The 20099-nt window shown below is 37.3% G+C and overlaps 2 protein-coding genes and 1 pseudogene across 6 annotated transcripts in view; 2 read left to right on the top strand and 1 right to left on the bottom strand.

The window, feature by feature from the left end:
* The window catches only part of SKIC3 (SKI3 subunit of superkiller complex), a 166333-nt gene that overhangs the window by 78832 nt on the left and 67402 nt on the right, over positions 1-20099 (bottom strand). Inside the window, exons 1-3 of one of the 4 annotated variants that reach the window (XM_058726785.1) lie at positions 9395-9485; positions 3064-3130; positions 737-880 (exon numbers count right to left, since the gene is read on the bottom strand). The gene's annotated coding sequence lies outside the window, so the exon portion shown is untranslated. Of the gene's footprint in view, positions 1-736; positions 881-3063; positions 3131-9163; positions 9347-9394; positions 9486-20099 lie in introns of those variants that run through there. The other 3 variants (XM_058726792.1, XM_058726802.1, XM_058726812.1) reach the window with 3 other exon arrangements.
* On the top strand, positions 4462-4852 carry LOC131510164 (small ribosomal subunit protein uS8-like; annotated as a pseudogene).
* The window catches only part of ARSK (arylsulfatase family member K), a 45191-nt gene continuing 34735 nt past the window's right edge, over positions 9644-20099 (top strand). Inside the window, exons 1-2 of one of the 2 annotated variants that reach the window (XM_058726827.1) lie at positions 9644-9843; positions 15642-15771. In XM_058726827.1, coding sequence (XP_058582810.1) covers positions 9706-9843; positions 15642-15771 — 268 coding nt within the window. In that variant the 5' untranslated portion in view covers positions 9644-9705. The other variant, XM_058726837.1, reaches the window with a different exon arrangement.

Genomic DNA, 20099 nt, shown 5'->3' with positions numbered 1-20099 from the left:
TTTGTTTTTGAAAGAGAGAGAGACAGAGCACAAACAGGGAAGGGGAAGAGAGAGAGAGGGAGGCACAGAATCGGAAGCAGGCTCCTGGCTCTGAGCTGTCAGCACAGAGCCTGACGCGGGGCTGGAACTCACAAACTGTGAGATCATGACCTGAGCTGAAGCCGGACGCTTAACTGAGCCATCCTGGCGCCCCTAGTTAATTTAATTTTAAATGAACTTAACGTACCTTAAGACTTCACAACTTACTCTGATATCGGGTAAACAAGTCAAATTCAATCACAACTAAATGTTGAAAAAAAGAAACGCTTGTATTTTTTGATAACTCCACTGAACTCCAATCTCATCAGGAAACAAACCTGGGTAAATATGAAGTCATTATAGACTGCAGATGTTCACAGTAGCAAGATGAACCAAGAAGATGGCTCACTGACATGGTACAGTGACACCCTGTATACCCAAAGAGGCTAAAGCAGAAGTGCAGATCAAAGGAGTTTAAGAAAGTAAGGAATAAAAAGCAAAAGAACAACAACAACAACAACAAAAAACCCCAATCGTTTTGACTTAAAATATGTTAGGTGGAAAGTAATACAAAAATTAACATATCATAAATCAATTTATCTGCAACTAGAATCAGGTTCCTTAAATACACAGAAAAATGACTTTTTGCCTAATTATGTTAATTATACATTAAAGCAGCATATTTCATATGCTCTTATTTTAGAAACTGCTCTCTTACCTGAGTTTATCTTGGGATACATTTATAGATGCAAACTTCAGTATTTCTTTTTTCTATAGCCTACAGACTTTGACCGGAACAGGCAATAAATTTCAATGCTGATTTCAAATTTTCTCACACCAAAGTTATCTTGGCTAGGTAACTCTGCAGATTAAAACAGAAGATAAATCAATGATGATAACAACTAATCTGGACCAACAGCAAGGGATTACAAGAGACATCCAAGGAGGGAAAAAAAAAAAAATTAAAAAGGAACAAAAACAGTTTTAAGTCTAAACAAAAGCAAACGGAAGAATTCAACTTTACAAGGAAAAGGATCACCATCTTTTCTATCATCCAACACTTGAGTGGAAGCACGTTCAAACAAGGTAGAACTGGGGTGCCTGGGTGGCTCAGTTGGTTAAGTGGCCAACTTGGGCTCAGGTCATTATCTCACAGTTTGTGGGTTGAGCCCCTTGTTGGGCTCTGTGCTGATAGCTCAGAGCCTGGAGCCTGCTTCGGATTCTGTGTCTCCTGCTCTCTCTGCCCCTCTCCCGCTTGCTTTCTCTGTCTCTCTGTCTCTGTCTCTCACAATAATAAATTTAAAAAGACAATAAGAACAAGGTAAAACCAGCCATCATTTATCCTACATGCAACTCCCAAACTATGCACTGCAAATGACACACACACACACACACACACACACACACACACACACACACACAGAAAAAAGGGCTCTTGTTCTAAAGAATATAATCTAAATCAAAAGAAAGACCTAAGACATATGAGTCATTAGAGAATCAAACACTAACTATGGATAATGAGTACAACTGCAATAGGAGTTCAAAGAAGGAAAAGTGTGATGTGAAGTAATTAAGGGGTACTAGGAAAACACAGAATTTAAGAATGTTGGGAGGAAAGAGATTGCTCCAGTCAGAAGCAACTGCATTAGCCAAGGCAGAGAAATAGGAATGAACACGTGTAGGAAACAATGAGAAAACTGAGCAGTGTGGAACAAAAGGGACTTGCTGAGGACAAGAAGAAAACGAGGCTTGGTGGATAATGTAGAACACGAGACTACAGAAGACCTTAAACGTCAGACAGACAGACAAGTTTAGATTTAAATACAGCAGCCAACACAGAGCTGTTAAATGCCTCTACATGAGTTATTTTTAAAGACCACAATAGATAAACTCCATTGTTCCCTTGGTAACCAATTAATGTTTAATACCCTTCCATATCCCTATATGTCCCTACATGTAATTACAATTACTCTTGCTGCAGTGGAATCGCTATTATTCTCTTCCTAATCCTTCACGTGATTTGGAATTTAGCATAATATGCTAGCACTGAGGCCCTCTCTCTTCACAAAACATTTATACAGGTAGAGATATACAGACATGGACAAGGTAGATATATAGACATAGATCAGTTTCAGGAGATTAACCTATTTTTGAAAAGACAAAATAATCTGTCCCTTTCTAGGCCTAAAACCTTCTTCCTATTTTGGGAGCTGGGGTGGAGAAGAGAGAGGCTCATCCATTCATTTTCTAAAAAAAGTTTTCCTAAGTACTAACCTTCTACAAGGTATCAACAAACAAAGGTAAAAATCTACTTAAAAAATGATTCCATGTAACCACATACACCTGTATTTGGGACATTTCCCTCTGTTTCAAGCACATCCAAGATGTCAAAGTAAAATCTAGCTCTCTTAAGTGTCTTTAATATTCTTCCACAAAGTGTGTTTAATGGTCATCCACAGCCGCACCCACTTTCCCCTGACAATCTCTTCTATTTTTTTCTTCTCAATCTCATGTCATTCTTTAAAAAAAAAAAAAAAAAAGCATTTGTTTTTGCACACTTTCACTCAGTTAAAGGGTTTATAGTACCAAAACAAAAGGGTTTTTATTCAACATATCAAGCATAGAAAGTAGCAACAGCTGCACTTAAAAAAGTTAGAAAGTATCAAACATGCCAAAATGTTAAACCTCAAAACTAACAAATGTAGGTGGATGAATTGCTACACACCCCAGCTAAAGCTATGCAACCTTCAACTACATTCTGTTGTGCAGAAGACTGTTGTACAAAGACTCCATACAGCAAAAGTAACAACAACAAAACAATAAATAATAATAATGACAATGGAAACAAATTACACAAAAGCAAAACATGACACTTTTAAATCTAGTAACAAAAGTCCAAAGGTATTTTGTGATGACCTATAGTCTGGTGTAACAGCCTAGAGGTATATCATCCCACACTTCCTCTGAAAGAAATTGGTAAAAACAATCATTAAGTAAAAACAGACTCCAATTACCTGTTACATATTTAGCATTCTGGACACTTACCTTTTACCTATTATCTTCTACCTTCTTTTTGACTTGAATTTCAGATTGTTCCTTGACCATTAACCACCTAAATAAAGTAAAAAATCAAACAGTTAAGCAAATAAAAAGGATGATAACCCAAAACTCTGAATTTTTTAACATACCAAATTCAGGTTTAATTTTCATAATTCATAATTTAAAACACAAGAAATAATTAGGTATAATTTTTCATCTTTTCTTCTTTCCCCAATTTTCTGAATTGGTCTGTGTTCCCACAGACTCTGGTGATAAAAGGAACATCCATAAGCAATCAGAAAAATGCTCAAAAAACATTCCAGAAACTCAAAATACATTAACCACAGTATAAAAAATTGAGCCAAAACAAGAGTATCAACTATTTCTATGCTACTTTATTTTGAATCAAGGACAATTAATACCACTTATTTACTCCCTATGTGGAGCCCAACTACACTAAAGTGACCCTGTTTTATGCCATGTAAAGAATTATAAATATGTAGGGATGCCTGGGTGACTCAGTTGAGCATTTGACCTCAGCTCAGGTCATGATCTCGACGTTCATAGGTTCGAGCCTAATGTTGGGCTCTGTGCTGACAGCTCAGAGCCTGGAGCCTGCTTTGGATTCCATGTCTCCCTCAATATGCCCCTCCCCTACTCGTGCTCTCTCTCTCTCTTTCTCAAAAATAAATAAACATTTAAAAAAATAAATTAAAAATCAAATTATAGGGGCCCCTGGGTGGCTCAGTTGGTTGGGCATCCGACTTCGGCTCAGGTCATGATCTCACAGTTTGTGGGTTCAAGCCCCGCATCAGGCTCTGTGATGACCAGCCTGGAGCCTGCTTCAGATTCTGTGTCTCTTTCTCTCTCTGCCCCTCCCCTGCTCACACTTTGTCTCACTCTGTTTCTTAAAAAAAAATAAATAAATGTAAAAAAATTTTTTTAATAAATAAAAATAAAAATAAAATTATAAATACGTAAAACGTTGCCCACATCATGTAACTAGATAAATTTATAATCTAATGAAACTAGAGAGCACTTTTTAATATGTCAAAAATCCCATCTAAATAACCATCTGAAATATTCACACAAATTCAACATGATATAATTCTAAGTATCCTTCGATGGGATCTCTGGAATAAATTCTACCAAAATTAACTCAGAATGTTTCATGGACAGAATGGAAGTGGCTTCAAAGAACTGAAAAAAAAAAAAAAAAAGCCATGCTACTTTAAACAAGGAAATAAAATTTAAGTGAAGCAGGTGGGGGTGAACAAAAAAGAGAAAGTGAGCTTACTGGCAGTATACTTAAATAGAGTGGTTAGTTCCAGAGAAAACAGTCTTACTATTAAGAAAAAAAAGTACTGGGGCCTTCTCTTTCCTCCATCTTTCCATGCCACCACAATGGTGCTCATGAATGTCCTGGCAGATGCTCAAGAGCATTAACAATGACAAAAGAGAGGCAAACGCCAGGTTGTTACTAGGCCATGCTCCAAAGTCATCATCTGGTTTCTAACTCTGATGATGAAGCATGATTACATTGGCAAATTTGAAATCACTGATGATCACTGAGCTGGGAAAACTGTTGTGAACCTCACCAGCAGGTTAAACAAGTGTGGAGTGATCAGTTCCAGATTTGATGTACAACTCAAAGATCTAGAAAAATGGCAGAATAATCTGCTTCCATCCTGCCAATTTGATTTCACTGTACTGACAACCTCAGTTGGCATCAGGGACCAGGAAGAAGCAAGAGGAAAACACACAGGAGGGTAAAATTCTGAGATTCTTTTTCTAGGGATGTAATACAAGCATGCAAATAAAATGCCTAAATGTAAAACAAAAACAAAAGTATTGTGATCTAAATAATGTTTAAGAAAGTAAAATAAAAGTTAAAACAAGAGGGGCAAGGAGGGAAGGTAAAATAAAAGTAAAAACCTGATTCTATCCATTATACTAACTTCTCTGAGCTCCAAACCAACCTGACTGTAATTTATTATTCAGTCACTTCAACACTGTTCTTACAAAATACCCTAGATTTTGTCAGCCCCTTCATGATACCATACCCACTCACAAAACCACAACTTAATCAGAAACATCTGGACTCCAGTACAACCCGACCTTGGACACCCTACTTAACTACTCCAAGCCTATTTCCTTATTGGTAAAGTGAGGATTATTATCACTTACTTCATATGTATGTAAATGCAGTGCCTGAATATGTTACACAGTTGACCTTCAAATAACACTGGTTTGAGGTCCACTTAGAAATGGATTTTTTCTCTTTCTTATGATTTCTTAATAACCTTTTCTCTAGCTTACTTTATTGTAAGAATACAGTATACAATATATATAACATACAAAATTATGTGTTAACTTTGTATTATCAATAAGGCTTCTAGTCAACAGTAGGCTACTAGTAATTAGTTTTTTGAAGAGTAAAAGTTACACATGGATTTTTGACTGCTTGGTAGGGATCAGCACTCCTAATTCCTACATAGTTCAAGGGTCAACTACATATTAGTTCTATTCTCCTTATCTACTTATGTCCTTATCAATCAACTTCACTACTTTTTTTTCTATTCCTAACCCACATGGTTACTACAAACTTTCTCTACACATTTAAAAACCCTAATGTGTATCAAGAAGTAACTTTCTCACCAATGTTCCTCAAAAGATGCTATCAGCAAACACAAATATCTTCTTTGAAGCACATGAATACTAGTCCAGAGTAAAGCCTGCAAAAGAGATCACTCCATCCTCTGAACGACTGAAACATTTATTAGTTGAGCTATTCAATTCAAACTTAGCCAATATTTTTTTACTATGCTATACTGATGTCTCCTGACTCCCAGATCAATAAATCCCCAAACAAAAGTATTATATCTTTGGAGCTCCTTACATCCCAACAACTATTGAGTAATATGTACTCAATAAATGGTGGATTATCCAGCTCCGAAGGCCTACTCTAAACATTTAGTTTTCCCCCTTCCAAAAGGCAGTAGTTCTCAATTTGCTAAAATGGGAAAGGAAGTAACTCTTTTCAGTATCAGCTCACATTACTTTTTTCACTATCCCCCAATACTTTCCACTTATACATCTTTGCTTCTCTCATTCAGCCTGTTCATACTTGCTTCTATCTACTCAAATGGTACATGTAATCAAAGCCAAATTCAAGTGTCAAGCATAAAAGCTTCTCAGATGAATCTCACTAGTTTGAACTTCTAACACTTTTATTTTTATTTTTTTTAAGTTTATTTACTTATTTTGAGAGAAAGAGAGAGAGAGAGAGAGAGAGAGAGAGAGAGAGAACGAGCATGAGTAGGGGAGGGGCAGAGAGAGAGGGAGAGAGAGCATCACAAGCAGACTCAGCACTGTCAGCACAGAGCCTGACCTGGGGTTAGATGTCACAAATCATAAAGTAACAACCTGAGCCAAAATCAAGAGTCAGACACTTAACCAACTGAGCCAACCAGGCACCCCTGAACTTCTAACACTTTTAATCTATACTAACATTTCCAAAAAGTATTCCAAGGAATATTCCTATGCTTAAAGGTATTAATACACCATCTACTAATTTTGTTAATACTACACATTATATATCTCACTCTTTTACAGTCATTCTAAATGTATATTAGCACTCTAAAGGTTCTGAGAAGTCCGAAAGGCCCAAAGATATTTTAACCTAGCATTTCTAAAACTTATGTTATGATGGAACATTTACTTTAACAAACAGCAATTTTGAAGCACATGAGCATCCTTCAAAGCATAATTTGGGATAGTCTGGGTTTTATCTTTGTATGCTTGGCAAATAACTATATTTTTTATACCTTTTATACTGTCATTAAATTTAAAGGTAATGTGCTTGTCTTCCACAATTAAACTGGAAGTTCCTTAGAAGCAAAGACTATCTCTATTACTCTCTTTTACTTCCTACAGTGTCTAATACATTGTAGATAATCAACAAATATTCACAGAATCACAAATGGTGAAAACAATCCTGAATTTATTCCATGTACTCACTAACTTCACACTTGGCCTCCTTTTCCTAAGGCAGAATATAGTGCTGTGGGTACAATGGATATTAAAAGAACTATAAAGAATCATAATCTATACCAAGACCTTTCAATTGAAGATCTTTCAGAACTGCAGTTAACTATCTCACAAAAGTAAGAGATCTCTAACATACAAATCTTTAACTGATGATTTAAACATACATGTAATGGAGTGCTTACCCTCACTGCGACACATATATAGGCATGTGCACACATGAAGACGTGCACAAACACCCCACAAAAGTGCCTTTTCGGATAGTTACTGATTTGTAAAAATGCTTTATGTCCACAAAAGAGTGATCAAAATGACGAAGAAACGTTACAGTTATATAATGAGCTGAAGGAAATGGGGAAGGCCTTGGAAAAAAAAAAATTGGTGAAGAAAGAAACAAGAAGTATTGTTGAAAAGGAAATTACCCAGGTAAAAAGGAAGAGAAATGGACCAACGAATGATTAAAAGTAGAGGGAGACTGACTTCGGCTCAAAATAAGAACTTTTAATAATTAAACATGACAAATGTGGAATGGGCTGCTCAAAGGAAGTGCATTCCCATCACTACAGATAAAAAAGCACAGACTGGACAATTCACTTGGCAGGAATGTTGCAAGAAAAAGTGAATGTCAGATGGGAAGTAGGACTAGAAGCCTCTTAAGATTTTTCCAGCACTGTATCTCTGGGGCCCTAAAATATCCATCTTGCTCCAACTCACTGCAGCACCTGCTCCTATGGGCACTGCCAAAGGGAGAGAGAGGAAAAAAGAGATGTGTTCCTGTCATTCTAACCAGGACTTCAGAATATATGTCCTGTGAAAACAAGGCCATAGAGAGTAAACACTGTTCACAGAAATAGTACCACACCACAGATAAATATAGCTTTTACAAATCTAAAGGTCAGTCGACAATGTTTCTATGATAAGATGCATTCCACATTCAGAATTAACTCGAAACAAATTTTTGAAACATATTCTGATCCTGAGGTAGCCTATGTACATTACCTCCCGTACCATACAACTACAACTTCATGGATGTTAGTTTTGTTTCCCTATAGCGTAAGTTCCTTGTGGAAGGGAACTACTGTTTATGTTTGTATTCTCACACAGGGCTTTAGAATGCTTCTTAAGAATTTGTCTATACAGGGACGCCTGGGTGGCTCGGTCGGTTGAGCCTCTGACTTCGGCTCAGGTCATGATCTCAGGGTCCGTGAGTTCGAGCCCCGCGTCGGGCTCTGTGCTGACAGCTCAGAGCCTGGAGCCTGTTTCAGATTCTGTGTCTCCCTCTCTCTCTGCCCCTCCCGTGTTCATGCTCTGTCTCTCTCTGTCTCAAAAATAAATAAACGTTAAAAAAAATTAAAAAAAAAAGAAAGAATTTGTGTATACAAATAGAGTTTAGGCTCAACAGAAGGTCATGAAATTTTATAACTAACTAGGAACAGAGAACTGCAGTGAGTTAGGGCACAGACTACTGAAGTTCAAATCCTGCTCAGACTGGCTCCCTGTGTAATCTGGGGTAAATCATTTAACCTGTCCAAGCTTCAGTTCTCCTATCTGCAAAATGATGAAAGTGAGGATCACAGAGAATATTAAATTGAGTCGATTTTATGTTAAGTACCGCAATTTCTCCTTTTCCTATCAAAACATTAACACGACTAACGTGACGAACAAATTATATAACTGAAACTATGATAATGAAATAAAAATTTGGCTCTGGGGCAGAAACTGGCTTCTTCCAGAATTCTCCAAAGTAGCTCAACAGTCAAGAGAGACCAGTGATTTTTCTGCAGCAGAACAATGGTATTCTGAACCTGTGCCGATTAATCCAACTAGTCACACAGCTCAACATTTCTTCCTGCGAGAACCTGTTCCCCTTCTCTCCTTTGCACTCTGAAGGCAAGATGCACCTAAGCTTTTCCCCGTCTAGAACATGATTACTAGGCCCCGCGCCCCGCTCCCCACTCCACGGAGCACGATCAATCCTACTGCACTGACAATAAGATGTGGCAGGCTAGCAACTTCCTCAAGGGAATACATTCGAGAGCCCCACGAATCCACATCGTACCTGAGGCTGTAGAGTCAGAAGCCCCACAAAGAACCGCCCCATCTAACTTAAGTGACAGACGCGCTGCCACCTCATCATCGCCTAGTTCACGGTCTCGGCTGATACTCAGCCATGCCTGCGCGACACAAAATAAGCAGCCCCGGCCCCTGACACTATCTCTCGCCAGTTATCATTTCAACCGCGTACTGCCTCCAACTTCTGCAAAAGCTACAGCGAGCGACCCAAACCCACCTGGGACAGATGCTTCTCCTCCAAACGCCAAGGCAGCAGTCCGAGCGCATGCGCATTCTGCAGGCATCGTTCACGTGACTGAAAGTGGCTGAGTTTTAGCACGCTCGGTATTTGCTTAAAAGGTCTTAATGTGAGTTAAGGAATGCCCCCCTGTGCGCATGTGTCCATGCGCAGCCCGCTGGGAATTGTAGTTCTGCCGGTAAAACGCTAGAAGGAAACCAAACTGTGAACTGTGTGATCCCCGCCCACCTCTCTCCAGAGGCGTGCCTAGAGGGAGGCGGCGGCCCAGCGCCGCTGAGCCGCTCTCTGCAATGCTGGTGCTGTGGATGTCGGTGGTCGCAGCCACAGCGCTGGCAGCCCCAGACCCCGGGGCACGTGGGCAGAGGCGAGGAGCTGCTGGGGTTTGGCCCGTTGCACCCAACGTGGTGCTAGTCGCGAGCGACTCCTTCGTAAGTACGGAGAGGCAAGGGAGGGGGCGTCCCGCTCCAGACTAGCGACCGTCCTACAGCTTTTCCTGTGATGCAAGCTTTGAGGAGCAGAATCTGAGCCTTCCAAACGTATTTTCCCCGAGGCAGAGTAAGAATTCCATTTTGAGGTCCCACGTATGCACGTACACCACATACATTTAAAACAATACTCTAGTAAATAAAATGTACTCTGATAGAATCTTTGCAAAAAAAAAAAAAAAATTCTGGCCTCGACCCACTTAATCATTTTACGACTACTAATATACTTTCTGTCCATACTCTGGTTTGTTTCGATAGTGGGGGAAAGTAACATTCTGCATCTCCATAAAAAGGTGTTAGCTTCCTAGCGGTCGTTTCCCCCTTCATCTCAAGTTTGCAGGAATGTCAATACTTTTATCACCCAGGTTATCTGATAATCCTGTTAGTGCTGATTTAAGTGCAATAGTTGTCATTTGATCCACTCCCCATTTTAACAAAGATACTGTGTGCGTGTGTTACTGCTGTTGTTTACTCCCAGACTTCAACAGTTTTTGGTACTTCCCCAAGCCATCATCCGAAAGAATACTACCGTCAACATTCCCTGAAACTTTTAGTATAATCCATGATTTAAAAACTACTGCTTGGACAAATATTAGGTTAAAAGTGATAAATCTAGTTTATTATCACTGGGTGTTACTGTGGTCACATATATTGTTGGTGTTAAGCATGTCTGCACCAAAGAGTGCTTTTAATCACTGTATTCTATTGGTTTTCTCATTGATTAACCTGTGAAGATTAAAGTCACATAATCTGGATATGCCCGTAGGACTTGCTGAGAAAATTATTAAAAGTAATCTTTATGATTATCTAAATTTAGGGAACAGGCAATATTGGAGATTAACATGAAAGAGGTTTCTTAGAGAGTGCTCCTGAGATCAAAGGGAAAGGAAGAAAGAAGGATTGTGTAGAGAAGTTTCAGTTCTGTTACGTCTCAATAGAAGCCTCAGATGACTTTATGGGTAATTCTCAAACTAGTAAAATGTTTCAGAACTGTTTCCATTTGGGGTGAGGGGATCCAGGCCCTTATATCCTAATGTTGGATGGCCATTAGTTGTGCGCTGCTCCCGGAAAGGGACATGATTTTGGTCCAGGCAACTGTTTTTAGCAGCGGCAATCTTTCTTTCCTAAAGGGAATTCGCGTGGTGTATCACAGAATTCTAGAAACTTCCAAAGATGACTGAAATATTTTTTCCACTATAGTATGAATACATAGGTTTTTATATATTTGTGTTTAAATCCTTTGCATTCATTATACTTACTAATGTTCAAACTGTCCTATATTTGGTTTGTGAAAGACACTTCAGGTTGTTCCTGAGTCCTTTTGACCCATTCATAATAATCTTTAGCAGCTTCCTTTGATAGACTTCCACATCCTTCTTGTGTATTTCCTGTAGTATCTTGTGTGTAGAGACTAGAATCCAGGTATTCCCATTTTTCATTGCTTTTAGACCTTTGCAGTGGACAGATCTAGAAAGTATATGTATTTATTTATTTTTATTTTTTATTAAAATTTTTTTAGCGTTTATTTATTATTGAGAGACAGAGAGACAGACCATGAGCAGGGGAGGGGCAGAGAGAGGAGGAGACACAAAATCCGAAGCAGGCTTCAGGCTCTGAGCTGTCGGCACAGAGCCCGACGTGGGGCTGGAACTCACAAACCGCAAGATCATGACCTGAGCCGAAGTCGGACGCTCAACCGACTGAGCCACCCAGGCGCCCCGAAAGTATATGTATTTAATTTGATTTTTGCACTTATATCTGTTTTATACTATTTTGGTTTCTAGCTACATTAATGTAATTGTTTACTTTATTAAATATATGTATATTTTATATATACTTACACATATTTTATACATATTTGGGTAAAAATGTATAATATATAAGCATATACATAGTATCTAGGGCTCCAATCACCCTTATTCTAGATCACTAGTAGGGGAAAGGTTTAATCCCAGGAGAGACAATCCAAAAGGCCAGACAAGTTTCTGCAAAGCAAGCAGAAGGAAGGAAATAATAGCAGAAATTAATGAGTTAAAGAGTATTATAACGGGGCGCCTGGGTGTCTTGGTCAGTTAAGCGTCCGACTTCGGCTCAGGTCATGATCTCACGGTCCGTGAGTTCGAGCCCCGCGTCGGGCTGTGTGCTGATGGCTCAGAGTCTGGAGCCCATTTCAGATTCTGTGTCTCCTTCTCTCTCTGCCCCTCCCCTGTTCATGCTCTGTCTCTCCTTGTCTCAAAAATAAATAAACGTTAAAACAAAAAAATTAATTTAAAAAAAAAGAGTATTATAACAATAGAGAAAAACAATGAAACCAAAAGTTGATTTACTGAAAACATCAACAAAATTGACAAACCTTTGGCTAAACTGACCTAGAAAAAAAGAGACAAGACCTGACTTACTAAAATCAGAAGAAAAAGAGGGAATATTACCTTGCAGAAATAAAGAATTCTCAGGGAATACTGTGAACAACTGTACGTCAACAAATTAGGTAATTTAGATAAAATGAACAAATTTCCAGAAAGGCACAAACTACTGAAACTAACTCAAAAATAAAAACAATCTGACAGACCTATAACAAGTAAAGAGATTGAGTTGGTGATTTTAAGACACCCACAAAGAAAAGCTCAGACCCAAATGGCTTCACTGGTTAATTCAACCAAACATTTTAAGAAGAATTAATACTGGGGCACCTGGGTGGCTCAGTCGGTTGGGTGTCTGACTTTGGCTCAGGTCAGTTTGTGAGTTCAAGCCCCACGTTGGGCTCTGTGCTGACAGCTCAGAGCCTGGACCCTGCTTCGGATTCTGTGTCTCCCTGTCTCTCTCTGCCCCTTCCCCACTCATGCTCTGTCTCTCAAAAATAAATAAAAATGTTAAAAATATTTTTAAAAATAAAAAAAAGAAGAATTAATACTAATTCTTTATAAACTCTTCCAAAAAATAGAAGAATGCTTCCAAATTATTTCTATGAGATCAGTGTGTAGCTGATTTCAAAGCCAGACAAATAACATCACAAGAAAACTACAGACTAATATATCTTCTTAATATAGAAGCTCCACAACAAAAATACTAGCAAGTCAGGGGTGCCTGGGTGGCTCAGTCAATTAAGTGTCCGACTCTTTATTTCAGCTCAGGTCATGGTCTCACAGTTGTGAGATTGAGCCCCACACAGGGCTCCACACTGGGCGTGGACCCTGCTTAGCATTCTTTCTCTCCCTCTACTGTTCGCTCTTTCTTGCTGTCTAAAAAAATAAATAAAAATAAAATACTACAATTTGTTTAAAAAACACTAGCTAGTCAAATTTAGCAATATATAGAAAGCATTATATACCATAACCAAATGGGATTTATCCCCAGAATGTAAGGTTGGTTTAATATCTGAAAATCAGTTGTTTTACAATACACCATGTTAATTGAATAAAGGGCAAAAGCCGCTGATCATGTCAGTAAATACAGAAAGAACACTTGACAAAATTCAACAACCCTTCATGATGAAAGCACTCAACCAACTAGAAATAGAATATTCTTGACCTGTAAAGGGCATCTGCAAAGACACCATAGCTCTAATCACCTTAAACACATTCCATATTAGAAACTTCCCCAAATGGGTCAGTTATCCTTTCCCCCTCTTGCCCATCCCCACCACTCTACACTTTCAATACAGATGAAGTCCTTGTGCCAGTCACAGAAATGCATAAAGAAATCACTAACATGGATTTTAATATGATGCATGAATTACTGGTAAACTGCAGTAGTCATCTGCAGTGGTAGTTACACCAGTTTAAACGTTGCCTACAGAACTTGGGAGTCCTCAATCTTTGAATTATATAGCATCATAGTACATCTGCCATGTGATCTCCTGCTCCAGTCCTCCCACCAGATTAGCCTGGATTTGTCTAGATTCCAAGAAGTGATCGCAAATGGTTGTTATCCCCTATGTCCAAAAGATTATAAGAATAAAACATGTAGGCATTTCGGATTTCTGAAGATAAGTTTCTAAGAATTTAAATTTGTGGATTTAAAGAAATTCTTATGAGGGAAGAATATACACTTTTATCTTGGGCTGCCTCATTTTCATCGTTCAGGAAATCAGCAGTTATTTGCTTAGAATTCAGTGATACTCCTGCTAGAAGTGGTTCTTTATTTCAAGATACAAGTATGCTCTAATTTTTTACATCTTAAAAAAAAAATGAACTTTAATCCCCCATTCTCCTATAGCCAATAGTCCATTTCCTGACATCCATCCTATTTTTCTGTTCACCTTTGCAAAATCATTTCTTAGAAGAGCTTTATTTACCTGCTGTCTCACCTTCCATTCTCTTCCCCATTCTAGTTTAGCTGGCCATTCCCACCACTTAAGGTGCCCTTCAGATCACCACCTGTCTCCATACAACCAATACCACTGTGCACTTTCTGGCCTTATTTTAGGTAGCCTCTCAACACAGCTGACATTACCTCTTTCTTGACACACTGTTTTCTCTTGGTTTTCATGGTCTTGTATCATCTCCCTCCCTTTTTGGCCATTCTTTGTTTCCCACCTCCTCTTATTTGGGAATCCCCAGGGTTCCTTGCTTTCCTCCTTTTCACTTTTTTCCTAAAAGCTTTCATTCAGTAACATCATTTTCAATACCATGAATATGCTTAAGATTCCCAAGTTTATTTCACCAGAGTAGACTTTCCAAGCTCCAGATTCCTCTCTGTAACCAACAGCCTACTTTATATACCCATTTGGAAATCTCAGACATATCAAGGGTTTATGTATATCCCATATTTGGATGAACTCATTTTTAAAAGTATATTTTTACTTATAATCATAGTGAAAATATATAATAAATACAACTCCAGGCCTAAAATATTCTTTTTTCTGTCTTTGCTCTTTACCAAGAAGATTTCTTCAATTCCAAAAAGCATAACACCTCTTCTAATCTTCATGCCTATTTATCCACAGTGGCCAAGACATCTTCACTTATGTCCAGCCTAAAGAATTGCTGGACTTTTCTCATTCTTTAGGTCTTGCACTTCCCAGAGAAACTTTCCCTGTTCACTCCATTTAAAATATATATCCCTCATTATTCTGTATCTTAGGGTTTTTTTTTTTTTTCAAAGCACATACCACAATTTGTAATTTTTTTTTAAGTTTACTTATTTTGAGAGAGAGAGAGAGAGAGAGGGAGAGAGGATGAGTGGAGGAGGGGCAGAGAGATGGAGAGAGAGAGAGAATCCCAAGCAGGCTCCACACTTAGTACAGAGCCCAATGTGGGGTTCAAACTCATGAACCATGAGATCATGACCTGAGCCAAAGTCAAATGCTTAACCGACTGAGCCACCCAGGTGCCCCCACAATTTATAATTATTAATGGTTTGTTTACCAGTATATTTTTTGCTTCTCCCACTAAACCATAAGCTTCAAGGGCCAGGGACTCTGTTTTTTTTCACCATTCAATTTCCGGATCTTTCACAGTACCTGGCACACAGTAAACGCTGAGTAAATATTTATTCCATCAATCCATCATGCCCCAAAAGAACTTTCCAGAGAGTCCTTTGTTATATTCAAATGAATCTGAGTACAACACTAAATTCTTAATATTATGATACTAGTAACACTATGCTTGGTTTATCTTTTGAGGATCCTTAGGATCATATTGAAGTCTTTTGCTTACTTGTGAATTTTATGGTTAAAATTAAAGGAAATAATTTTATTCTTTTCTAACACAATCAGTATTAATTAAATTTCTTTATTCCAGGATGGAAGGCTGACATTTTATCCAGAAAGTCAGGTAGTGAAACTTCCTTTTATCAACTTCATGAAAGCACATGGCACCTCCTTTCTGAATGCTTACACAAACTCTCCAATCTGTTGCCCATCACGTGCAGGTATGAACACGCTCAAGATTAATGGAAGTGGCCACACACATAAAAATGTTCTCACAATTTAAAAGATTATGCCCAAAAGTAGTATAGTAAGTTATATTTTTCATCTAATTAAAAAAAATTTTTTTTAATTTAACTGATGTGTATTTTAAGGTATGTATTGAGGTTATTGGAATTTCTAATTTATTTTTCAGGCGTAGTAATTTTTATTATCCAAAGTGGTGTTGAGTTCATGTGTTACTGTTTCATTTCCTTATGATTGGTGACTAAGAATCTCTGGACTATCCAAGCAAGTGAGGAAATACTCCTATTTCCTAGAAAAGTTGTATCTTTAAGAAAATTTTCAGTAAGAATAGAGGAGGTTGGGAGGGACTTCAGAGCATACACAAAGTAGTTAGAATTTTCATACATCAGGTTTCTCTGAATTTTTCCATATTATTTCAGATTACAGACTGAAAACAACTGATTACAGTTGTTTGCTTTGGGGTACACAAAACACACGCAACTGTTTGCATCTGTCAGGACATTCCTGACATGATCTTCTCTGTGATTTGAGTCCCAAGTCCCTTCACGTTCACTGCCAGCACAATCACCTATGTAATCACCAGTGATTAAAAGAAACCCAGGTTAAAGGAAACCCAGTACTCTAAATGATATTTCAGTGAAGGCCCAGGTATATTAAAACAGTTTTGTATGTTTTTTTTTTTTTTTCTCTATTGAGCAAGTGGAATGAGCAATGGACTAGGGTGAGGTGTTGTCCTAGATTCTAATCTTCAGTGGGCCAAGCAAGTCACTTAGTTTCCTTATCTACAAAAGGTTGTATATGCTGTGTACCTCACAGGGTTGTTCCCAGCATCAAATAATGAATAAAATAATAAATAAAATGGCAATTAATGAACTCTAAAGGTTTCAGAAATGTTAGCTGATGCTTTTCCTAAAAGAACTATATTTTGAAGAGTTTGAACACAGAGAAGGAACAATAGTAATACAAACTAATTTGTTGCATTCTCACCCTGTGCCTGCCAATATTCTAAGTGCCTTACATGTCTTAATTTATACAATAATAACATTTCCATGAAGTAGATATTGTTACTACCTCCCTTTTGCATATGAAAACAAAAGTACTAAAAGGTTAAGTAACTTGTCAAAGGTCACTCAGTCATTGGCATTATTCAGATTCAAACCCAGGTAACCCTCATCCCACTTCTCAAAAAGAAAGCATTGTGTAGGATGAGAACAGAAAGCTTATTTAACCCTACCATGTGTACACAAAAATAGAAAGAGAAAAGGATTTTCCCCCCAGTTTTGAGATAATTGACATACAACATTGTATTAATTAAGGTGTATACAATATAACAACTTCATATATGTATGTATTGTGAAATTATTATCATAATAAATGTCATTAATATTCATCACCTCCTATAATTAAAAAGTTTTCTTTTGATGAGATCTTTTAACACCAATTCTCTTAGCAACTTTTAAATATCCGGTATTGTTAGCTGTAGTTGCCATGCTATACATTGTATCCCCAGAACTTACTTATTACTGTGAATTTGTACATGTTTACCACTTTCATGCATTTTCCCATCCCCACCCCTACTTTTGACCATCATAGTCTTTTATGTTTCTATTTGTTCCATCTTTTTAGATTCCACATGTATGTAAGATCATACACTACTTGTTTTTCTCTGTATGACTTCTTTCACTTAACACAATGAACTAAAGTTCCATCCATGTTGTTGAAAAAGACAGGGTTTCCTTTTTTCATGACTAATATTTCTCCCTGTATATGTGTGTGTGTGTGTGTGTGTGTGTATACACATACACACACACACATATATATATGAGGTAGATATAGATACATGGCATTTATGCATTCATCTATCAATGGACACTTAGGTTGCTTCCATGTCTTGACTATTATGAGTAGTGCTCCAATGAACATAGGGGTACAGATATCTTTTTGAGATAATGATTTTCTCCTTTGGGTATATACCTAGAAGTGGGGACTGCAGGACTGCATGGTACTTCTAGTTCTAATGTTCTTGAGGAACCTCCATACTGTTTTCCACAGTGGCCTCATCAATTTACATTTCCAACAACATTGCACAGGGTTCTCTTGTCTCCACATCTTCACCATGACTTGTTATCTCTTGTTATTTTTGGCAGTCATTCTAACAGGGGTGAGGTAATACCTCATTGTGGTCTTGATTTGCATTTCCCTGATGATTACTGATACTGAGCATATTTTCATGTAGCTGGTTGACCATTTCTATGTCTTTGTAAAACTATTCATTTCCTCTGCCCATTTTTTAATCTCTCTCTTTTTTTTTTTTTTTGCTATTCAGTTATATGAGTTCTTTTTATATTTTGGATATTAATTATCAGATGTATGATTTGCAAATATTTTCTCCCATTCCACAGATTGCCTTTTCATTTTGTTGATGGTTTCCTTTGCTGTGCAGAAGCTTTCGAGTTTAATGTAGTTCCACTTGTTGATATTACTTGTTTTGCCTTTGCTTTTAGTGTGAAATGCAAAAAACTTATTGTCAATTCTGATGTCAAGGAGCTTACCCCCTGTTTTCTTCTAGTAGTTTCATGGTTTCAAGTCTTACTTTCAGTGTTTAATCCATTTTGAGTTTATTTTGTGTATGGCGTAAGACAAAGGTCCAGTTTTCCCATCACAATTTATTGAAGAGACGGTCCTTTCCCTAATATATAGTCTTGGCTCCTTTATTTTAAATTAATTAACTTATGTGGGTGGGCTTATTTCTGGGCTCTCTATTCTGTTTCACTGATCTGTGTGTCTGTTTTTATGCCAGCATGCTTTTTTCATGGTTATACCTTTGTAATATAGTTTGAAATTGAGAACTGCAATGCTTCCAGCTTTAGTCTTCTTTCTCAAGATTGCTTTGGCTATTTGGTGTCTTATGTGGTTCCATACAAATTTTAGCATTGTTTATTCTATTTCTGGGAAAAATGCCATTGGAATTTTGATAAGGATTGCCTTGAATCTGTAGGTTGCATTCGGTGATACAGACGTTTTAATAATATCAATTCTTCCTATCTGTGAGCACAGAACATCTTTCCATTTATTTGTGTCTTCAGTTTCTTTCATCAGTGTCTTACAGTTTATAGGTTACAGATCTTTTCCTCCTTGGTTAAAGTTTTTCTAGGTAATGTATTCTTTTTGATGCAATTATACGTGGGATTGTTTTAACTTCTCTGATAGTCTGTCATTAGTATATAGAAATGTAAGTGATTTTTGTATATTGATTTTGTATCCTGCAACTTTACTAAATGCATTGAATAGTTCCAACAGTTTCTTGGTGGAATCTTTGGGGTTTTATATATATATATATATATATATATATATATATATATATATATATATAATCTGCAAATAGAGACTGTTTTACCTCTTTCAATTTGGATGCCTTCTATTTCTTCTTCTTGCCTAATCGCTCTATCTAGGACTTCTACTGTGTTGAATAAGAATTGTGAGAGTGGGCATCCTTGTCTTGTTCCTGAACTTATAAGAAAAACTTTCAGCTTTTCACCACTAAATATAATGTTAGCTGTGGACTTGCCATACATGGATTTTATTACATTGAGCTACGTTCATTCTATACCCAGTTTGTTGAGAGTTTTTATCATGAATGAATATTCAATTTTGTCAAATGCTTTCTCTGCATCTATTGAGATGAGCATATGATTTTTATCCTTCATTTTGTTAATGTGGTATATTATGTTGATTGATTTACAGATGTTGAATCATCTTTTTATCCCTGGAATAAATCCCAGTTGATCATGGTATATGACCCTTCTAATGTATTGTTGAAATAAGTTTGCTGATATTTTGTAGATGATTTTGCACTATATTCATCAGGAATATTGGCCTGTCATTTTCTTCTTTTGTGGTGTCCTCCTCTGGTTTTGGTATCCGGGTAATGTTGGCATCATAAAATGAGTGTGGAAGTGTTTCTTCCTCTTCTCTTTTTTAGAAGAGTTTGGAGAAAGGGATTGTTATTAATTCTTCTATAAATGTTTGGTAGAATTCACCAGTAAAGCTTTCTGGTCCTGGACTTTTCTTTGTTGGGAGGCATTTGGTTACTGATTCTATCTCCTTATTCATAATTGGTCTGTTGGATTTTCTATATCTTCATGATTCAGTCTTGGTAGGTTGTATACTTATAGGAATATATCACTTCTAGGTCTTCCAATTTATTGGCATATAATTGTCCATAGTGGCCTTATAATTAATTGTTTATATTTTTGTGTCATCAGTTGTAACTTCTCTTTCATTTCTGATTTTATTCATTTCAGTC

The sequence above is a fragment of the Neofelis nebulosa genome, chromosome 1 (assembly GCF_028018385.1).
Source record: "Neofelis nebulosa isolate mNeoNeb1 chromosome 1, mNeoNeb1.pri, whole genome shotgun sequence".
Classification (NCBI taxonomy): Eukaryota; Metazoa; Chordata; class Mammalia; order Carnivora; family Felidae; genus Neofelis; species Neofelis nebulosa.
Note: the sequence above shows the minus strand (reverse complement) of the source record. Positions and strands in the feature narration are given on the sequence as shown.